At 45.0% G+C, this 9,175-nt stretch overlaps 1 protein-coding gene across 1 annotated transcript; it reads left to right on the plus strand.

The window, feature by feature from the left end:
• Positions 1-1,770: 1,770 nt before the first annotated feature.
• On the plus strand, positions 1,771-7,156 carry LOC148684200 (uncharacterized). The gene is made up of 2 exons (XM_088654228.1): positions 1,771-1,947; positions 6,024-7,156. The coding sequence occupies exons 1-2, from the start codon at positions 1,771-1,773 to the stop codon at positions 6,720-6,722; spliced, it is 876 nt and encodes a 291-aa protein (XP_088510354.1). The 3' UTR covers positions 6,723-7,156.
• Positions 7,157-9,175: the final 2,019 nt, after the last annotated feature.

The raw sequence follows: 9,175 nt of genomic DNA on the forward strand, positions 1-9,175 counted from the left end.
ATTTATCCATGAGAAGAAGTTTTCTTAAGGAGAAATCACATACAGTCAAATTCTCTCCCTATTTTTTTCTAGCTATTTTACTCTGTTCCTCCCACCTCAACTAGATTATCCATGTCTTTTCCCTCCCTGCACATACCTCTGGTGAATGAAGGAGGAAGTGGTGGCTGCAATTTTGGTATGTGCCCACCCACAATGTCATTGGGCACAGAACCCCCACCCCACCCCCACCCTTTGCTTGGACTGCAGAATCCGTCTGCAATGAGGTTTTACCTTCAGAATGAAACCAATTTCTCGAGGAGTGCTTTTGAGGGGCAAAAGATCCAGATTGTGTGTGGACTGTAGGAACTCAGCTTACCTTGCTTCTAGAATAAAACGTCCTGTTTACACAGCCTAAGTTTCAAGTGCCAATCTAGCTAGCTTCACCTGCACATGGAACGGGGCACCATTTTGCCTTTTGCCTGAGGCCAGCAGCATGTCTTGGAGCACCCAAATGTCACCTGCAGATCACAGATCAACTCTCTGCCAAAATGGTTCAGTGTTTCATCCAGCAGTTAAGTGAGAAAGCCCGATGATTAAAAGGAAAGGACTCCGAAGGTGCCAATGTTCATTTTATGGCTTTCAGTGTTTATTCTTAGCCACTTATGTTTGCAATACTCTTTATCAACCTTGGAAATAACACTTCTCTCTTGACAGATTTTGTCCTTTTCCATTTGGCCGGCAACATTTCTTCTCCAAGATGGCATAAGCCTGCGCTGTTTGATTTTGTTTGGATCTTTGTTTGTGCGCTGGCACACCAAGAATGTCATCCAAACTGCATAAACATCTGGGACTGTGGAATGCAGACCAGTTAATTGCTTTATATAGACCCACCAGAGCCAGCATAAACACACAGACAAGGAGGGCGATGTTTCTAGGTTATGCACTTTTGGCAAAGAAGTTAATTTCCATGTTCTTGCTAGAGAACGATGATTTGGAAAGCAGAGGGAAATGTGGTATACATAGCATATTTGAAATCAATTCATTTCGGAAATAAGCAAATATCACTCCCCTAATAAAAGAACTTTGCTCATCCATAAATTAAATACTTTGGCCCAGTTTGTGAAACCGAACCACTACCTTCCTTGATGTATCTGCTTAGTTCACACAATGAATTGTTTGTCATTCATTAAACCAAAGTAAGTAGAGGTTTTGCATACTTTCCGTAATTAGGCAAAAACATTGCCCATTTCCAAATTCAGGCCTGGCTTTCACTTTAATTGCAGTTTAATCGTATGAAAGCATGTTCCCGTAATGAAATCACCAGCCCTGGTCAAACAGGGAGGGTGGAGAACGACAGCTTCTCAGTCAAGCTAAGAGAAGAGAAATCACACGCAAAATTCCTCACCGCATAAGCCTGATTTTGTACATGCACAAACCCAAGCTGGTTTGGAAAGACTGAGAAGGGATATGTCTGCCTCCTCCCATTAATTTAAATTACCCATGTGTTTCACTGTGCAAAAGTCATTATGTTATCATACTGGAGTTACTGAAACTCATGGACTGCCAGGGCTGCTTGCCTGGAGACAAGCAGATGTTTGGGCTAACACTCAAGTTGGCAGCACGGAAGCAACTCAATCCATGGAGCTAGTCCAAAGTCAATAGCTTGATAAGGCCCCCTGGAACCCTTCTAACTCATTGTGTCACATGATCCCTGCTGAGCTAGTATCTGTAAGGCTGGTACTGCAGTGCTGGAGAGATCTGGCTCCCGTTTTCCTCTTCCCATCAGTTGTTATGGTGGTGCAGGGAGCAGAATGTCTGAGCCCTGCAGCCAGTGTCCCTGATTCAGGACGCCTGATGCCAAAGATACACATATGTGGAGTGCATGGTTTGGGCATAGACCTCTATGCTGGTTGGTGTTGCCTCAGTGACTGTGCAGCAGCTATTGAAATCCAGTTGCTCAGAAGACCAGTATGAAAACCTGCCCGTCCAGGGGCTGTGCATCTTCGCAGATGATTTTAATGAAAATATATACCAGTTCACTTCTCAGTGATGGGGCTTTGGACAAAAGCATATTCAGCATTTCATCACTCTGAGACTTAGCAGTGGCACCAATGTGCTTCTTAAATATTAGCATTTTTGTAGTGTATGGACTTTCATTTTTATATCTGTTCATTTTTGTTAGAAATCAAAATGTGCTTCCAATGAGACAGGGATGGGGGAAACTGTGGAAGTCCAGGTATCGCTGACTACTGATCATGATGCCTAGGGCAGATGAGCGTTAGGGTTCATCCACATCTGAAACTGCAGAATCCCCCACTCAGTCATTCTGTGATCTCTGTTGGACCCAAATTAGGTTAAAAGTATGACAGTTATAACCCCCAAAGTCTTACACAGGGGTGCCAACTTGAATAAAACATTGAGGGGAACCACGACGTGGTGCACTCACACCATTTGAATAGCAATGCGCATCAATTTGGGGGCAGGGCCCGGCCCCTCAAATATTTTATTCAGGGGCCGAGGGAGTTGGCCCCTGTGGTCTTACAGTAGGATGCAGGTGGCATTGTTGTCTAAACCACTGAGCCTCTTGAACTTGCTGATCAGAAGGTCGGCAGTTCGCAATGGGGTGAGCTCCCGTTGCTCTGTCCCAGCTTCTGCCAACCAAGCAGTATGAAAGCACACCAGTGTGAGTAGATAAATAGGTACCACTGCGGTGAGAAGGTAAACAGCATTTCTGTGCACTCTAGCTTCCATTCCGGTGTTCTGTTGCGCCAGAAGCTGACCACATGACCTGGAAAGCATTCCACAGGGCAGGGGCCACTACCAAAAAGGCCCTCTGCCTGGTTCCTTGTAGCTTCACTTCTCACAGTGAGAGAACTACAAGGCGGCCCTCAGAGCTGGACCTCAGTGTCCGGGCTGGATGATGCAAGTGGAGACACTCCTTCAGGTATACAGGGCCAAGGCCATTTAGGGCTTTAAAGGTCCACACCAACACTTTGAATTGTGCTCAGAAATGTACTAGGAGCCAGTATAGATTCTTTACAGCCAGTGTTATGTGATCCTGGCAGCTACTCCCAGTCAGCAGTCTAGCTGCCTAGACTGTGGTGGCCTTAGAGAGCTGCTTCCAGGTGAAGTGGACAATAATGGGCTAGATGATGAAGAAGAAATCTACCATAAGGACCCCTCCAGACTGGTGGAAGGTTTTCGCAGGTGTATTCTGCTGAAGATAATTAATACAGCAATAGTGCTTTAACAGTGGATTCATACCAGACCATCCGCCCATCGTTCCACTTTATTACCGGTAGTTGTTTTGTGATACCTCACCAATACTTCGCATTGCCGTATGAAGGGACACTCTCGCACTATAGCACAACAAAAGCGGAACTTTCAACTGGACTATGCAGCAAACTTTCCTAGGGAGAAGCAAGCCATATGCAGGGAAGAATGAAGTGGAGGGTTTTCTCTGAACAGCATCTCAGATTCATTCCCTACCTGATGAATTGAGAGGATCAGGCTGCATGGATTCAATCCGAGGATAGAACTGGGTGGGTGACCTCATTTCCTTGCTTTCACCAAACTGTGTCTTTGCTGTTCTATAAAATAGCACAAATGTAAACGAGGTGTGAACTGCTTTCACATCTCATTTAGGTAACAGATGAGGCATGAAATGCATTTCACAAGCACAAGTACTAGACCTGGTACCGCTCAGGCTTATGGCAATGAAGAGCTGTTTTATCCCCTTGCAGTTCTGGATTCACTCTGAAAGTGGTTACTAAGTGTGGGGCAGGGGTGAAGGGAAGCATTATCAAGCAAGGGCATGTTTGCTATTTTTATGTGCTCTCCCAAAATATCCTGAGGAGTTGACATTCTCAGTTGCATAGAATGATGTAGTATCTGTCTCACACAAAAAAAACCCGCTCCCTCCAGATGGTGCAAAATAATAATAAAAAATGACAGTTTTAGCATGCAAGCTGGAATTTCCGATCATTTGAAGAACTTTTACTTCTTCTTGTATTTAAAGACCCCAAATATTGCCTCCTAGAGCATCATATACACTGATGCTGTGATAGATAGAGACAAATAACTTGGGTCAAGGGGTTGCTCACCAGTACCTCTCATGGCATCTGAAAAAAAGAGCTCAGTAAATATCCTCACAAAAATTCAAGAAAATAAAAATGCTGTTCGCTCTTCCTACGCTGCTCGTGCATGCACTAGAAACTTCTGGAACTTTCAAGAACTTTCAGTTTGTTTCTGGAAAGAATGAACACTCTCACACAGACCCCCAACAGGATCAGCCACTCCTACATTGAACAGGCCCCTATTCCACTGGATGCCAGGATTAGACATCCACTCTCCCTTCCATCTTGAACAGAGGAGAGGTACAAAAACCTCCGCTCTGTGAGACAGTGCTGTGATGGCTGGTGTAGATATCTTTTCTTCTATTGAAGCAGGGGCATTCACGCACCATGTCGTGATCTTCTCTTTTTCTGCTTTTATCCAACTCTTTCTCATAGGACTAGGTTTCTAGAACTCTTGCTGTCCTGGATGCCTTCCTCCGGATATCTACCAGTGCTAATGTATAACGTAGGTTTTTGGGGAGTGCTTGAAAACCTCACACAGGTTCACTAAAAATAAAAGGAAGTATCAGTTAGGCACAGTATCATATGGCTATTTCTAAATTCTCAAGGTGTTGTCCTCCCCCCCCCCCCACACACACACAATTTAATATTTCCCAAGTGGATGCAATATCTTCCACCTTCAACAGAGGAGCCATCTGGGGGAATGTTAACACTTAAGAAGGGAATCCAACTGATCTTTGCAGAATTGCAAATACAGATCACTGGCTGTTTACTCAGGAGTGCTGTTAGCTAGAAGGCCTCTTAGCTCCAGTTGTCAAAGAGGATTCATTACATTGGCATCTCACACAAAAATCACAAGGAGGAAGCAAATGTGACTGGGCAAGGTTCTCAATGTTACTTATGTAACTGCCTCTTGGGGCTAATTAGAACTGCTTTTGTAGTATGCAAGCAATACATTCCTTGAGATGCTTTCAAAAACAGTGTGTGATCTCCTCAGTGAGGTCCTGGGTTTTGTGCTGATTCTGCAACGCAGCTAAGCATCCCAAAGTATGTAACAATCTCTCTGATTAAAGTTCAATGGAAAAGTGAAGGAATGAAATGGAATAATGGCCAGTGGCTTGTTAAATTGCTATGGGATTTCTTCATCTTCCTAACTTGGTTAAAGGTTCATTGTTGTGTCCTGTTGTACAGTCACGAGCTCTCTCATTTTGCAAAACTTTTTTCAATTAATTTGCTGATACTATTTTTCCCCCCTTTGTGAAATGACTTCCACAAGCTAGGTTGTTGCAGTAAGGCATTCTTGCGCATCCATATTGGTGAAATAGAATTAAGAAATAAAATTGTGCTGGTTTAGTATTGATATTTTAAATTGTTTAATTGTACATCTTTCCTATGCCCAAAGCTTGGGGCACTTTTTTTTAGGCTCAAGGGCTACAAATTACTAAGAGATCTACTAGCAGGTCCCAATCTGTGTTCTGTCCTACCCTGGGCTAAAAGGTCTGGTCTGTTAGATATTGAATCACCCACACACTTGAGAGGAAGCCCTACTGAACTCAGCTGGAGTAGACACATATACAGTACACTAGACATGCTCTAGGATTGAGGTAGTGGAAAAGCACTCAGACAATGAATATCGTGGCCTTCTTTTGAATGACATTCAGTTGTCCAGCGCAGAACTGTTAGTACATATCCGCAGTTCGAAAACTGATCAGCGCGGCAAGGGCGCCTGGTTAAAGTTAACAGCTTCTGACCATCGAGGTCCATGTCCTGTGAAGGACACTAGGCGTTATTTGTGCCTGAGACCTGCTGGCGCTGGCCCACTATTTATTCATGAGGACGGTTCCCGGCTGATGAGGCACCAATTCACGCGGGTCTTGCGCATGGCAATCGACGCATGTGGGTTTCCAGCAAAGGAATATGCCGCACATTCTTTTAGGATAGGGGCTGCTACCTCTGCAGCACATTTAGGCCTCCCTACAGACAGGATTAAGGAATTGGGCCGCTGGAAGTCGAACGCCTATAAGGGGTACATTCGTAAAGATCTTTAGCTGGCAGCCACTTACCTCCCCCCTCTCCTCCCTTCATTCCGCAGCTTCACCCTCAGTACGAGTCTGGATTTGTGGGCACAGCATCGTGCACTGGGCACGAGTGCGGGCGTGCGATCGGGGACTTGGCAACAACCTGGGTTTGCCGGCTGACGTGTGCGTTTCCTGGATCTCAAGGCGTGGGATGCGTTGGGAAGAGCTGATGCCTGCTGTGACAGCTCGAGCTGCTGCTTGCGGTCCCCCTGATATCCTCATTATCCAGCTGGGGGAAAATGATCTTGCTTACAGAAAGAGCGTGGACTTATTGCTCCATATAAAGAAGGACTTTGATGGACTTGCTGCCTTGTTCCCGGCTACTACCTTGTTTTGGTCCACACTGCTCAAGAGGAGAGTGTGGCGCGACAGTCATAACCCACGGGCCTTGGAAAAATCCAGGAAACTGCTGAATCGTGTTTTGGCACGCAAACTGCGTAGCATGGAGGGCAATGTTGTGGAGCACCCTGAAATCAAGTTCAGTGAGGTGGCTCTCTACCGTGATGATGGTGTGCATCTTTCAGATCAAGGAAACGACATCTGGCTGGCTGATATCACACGAAGCATTAGGGCTTGGTTACAGCGGTGAGGGTATTGGCGGCGAGCCCCTTTTGGGCTCGGGTGGCGGTAGGCATTGGAATATGGAGTTGTCTGGTGTGTTCGAGGACTGGTTGTGGCCATCATCCAACCCTCCTCATATAGGGGTATCCCCTTAAGGGATCCGGCGGTCGTGGATCCCGTCCGACTCCCTGCGGGTGGCTAGGGCCATGGCACGACCCCGGTGGCACCAGGGGGAGCTTTCAGTTGTATTTGCATCAACAGGCTCCTCCCTTGGGGTGTTAACCTGATATGACCCCCCGCCGAGCGGGGTGGAGTCACGCTTGCTAGGGAGTCCAATGCCTAAGCCAATACCTCTCACTTGCTTTAACCAATAAAGTTGTGGCCTTATTCTACCCATTAACCTTAATACCACGTGTCACTGTGTCTTTATTTCTTGCGGGGGGCGGGTCCTCGAACCGCAACTGCTTTTGTAGTATGCAAGCAATACATTCCTTGAGATGCTTTCAAAAACAGTGTGTGATCTCCTCAGTGAGGTCCTGGGTTTTGTGCTGATTCTGCAACGCAGCTAAGCATCCCAAAGTATGTAACAATCTCTCTGATTAAAGTTCAATGGAAAAGTGAAGGAATGAAATGGAATAATGGCCAGTGGCTTGTTAAATTGCTATGGGATTTCTTCATCTTCCTAACTTGGTTAAAGGTTCATTGTTGTGTCCTGTTGTACAGTCACGAGCTCTCTCATTTTGCAAAACTTTTTTCAATTAATTTGCTGATACTATTTTTCCCCCCTTTGTGAAATGACTTCCACAAGCTAGGTTGTTGCAGTAAGGCATTCTTGCGCATCCATATTGGTGAAATAGAATTAAGAAATAAAATTGTGCTGGTTTAGTATTGATATTTTAAATTGTTTAATTGTACATCTTTCCTATGCCCAAAGCTTGGGGCACTTTTTTTTAGGCTCAAGGGCTACAAATTACTAAGAGATCTACTAGCAGGTCCCAATCTGTGTTCTGTCCTACCCTGGGCTAAAAGGTCTGGTCTGTTAGATATTGACTCACCCACACACTTGAGAGGAAGCCCTACTGAACTCAGCTGGAGTAGACACATATACAGTACACTAGACATGCTCTAGGATTGAGGTAGAAATGGTCTAACTCTGAGGTTTGCTGCTGGGTCCCATGGATGTCAAGAGCAGACAGTTCTCCACTCATAATCCCCTGATTCTTAGCTTTCATTTTTTTAAAAAAACCCAGTATGTTTCTGGCATTTATAGAACCTGAAATATGAGTTAAAATGTAGAGGCATCTTTCTCAGGAAGGCCACAAGCCAGGCAGCAACACAAGCTTTTGCAAGCTGCAACACACAAACAAGCTTTCCACAGTCAACCATTTCTCTTCCCAATCCTCCTATAATATTTCACAGCCCATTGAGAAAAAAATAAATGCAAATAGTTTTAAAAGTAAAAAAAGAATGTTTATTGTAGAAAGTGATTCACGCTGTCCATAGTTGCACACTCTGTGTGTGTGTGTTGACAAATACTATTTCTTTAATTAAACAACAACAACCAAAGCTGCTCAAACTAACAACCACTCCCTTCTTGTGCATGCCCACAAAGAGCTCGCTTTGAGCTGTTTGGAGGTGTGGTCTTGAAGGAAACAGCTCTGAGCATGCTCAGAACAGCTCCTGGGTCTATCCTAAAGGAAGACCAGTTAATGTCAAATACATGAGCTGAACTGACAAAATGAGAACACAGGGGACTGAAAACTGCACAACCAGGGTAAATAGCCAGTGGCTCTGACAAGATAAAAATGTTTTGTTTGGGAGGGGTTTTTTTGCTGCCTGGAGGCAGATGTGCAGGACCTCCTTGCAACAGCAATACTTTCAGGTTGATATTGACTGAGTGGCACAGAAAGCTTATTGGCCGAAGACTGACAGAAAAGTATCCAGGACTCTGTATATTGAAATGCATTGTGGGAGGATGTGTGGGGCAGGAAAGAGTGTGAATAGGGTTTCTGAGAGAAACTTTATTTTAAAAAGTTTCTGGAGAAGAGAAGGTTAAGGGGTGATATGATAGCCATGTTCAAATATATGAAAGGATGTCATATGGAGGAGGGAGAAAGATTGTTTTCTGCTGCTCCAGAGAAGCGGACACGGAACAATGGATTCAAACTTCAAGAAAGAAGATTCCACCTAAACATTAGGAAGAACTTCCTGACAGTAAGAGCTGTTCAGCAGTGGAATTTGCTACCAAGGAATGTGGTGGAGTCTCCTTCTTTGGAGGTCTTTAAGCAGAGGCTTGACAGGCATATGTCAATAATGCTTTGATGGTGTTTCCTGCTTGGCAGGGGGTTGGACTGGATGGCCCTTGTGGTCTCTTCCAACTCTATGATTCTATGGGGGGGGACCATTGGGCATTTCACTTGGTAGGGCTGAGCCTTGGGATAACTCCATGGGCAGGAAGCATGCAGAGTGATCCACATTTTG

Source organism: Zootoca vivipara, chromosome 11, assembly GCF_965207765.1.
Source record: "Zootoca vivipara chromosome 11, rZooViv2.hap1.1, whole genome shotgun sequence".
Lineage (NCBI taxonomy): Eukaryota > Metazoa > Chordata > Lepidosauria > Squamata > Lacertidae > Zootoca > Zootoca vivipara.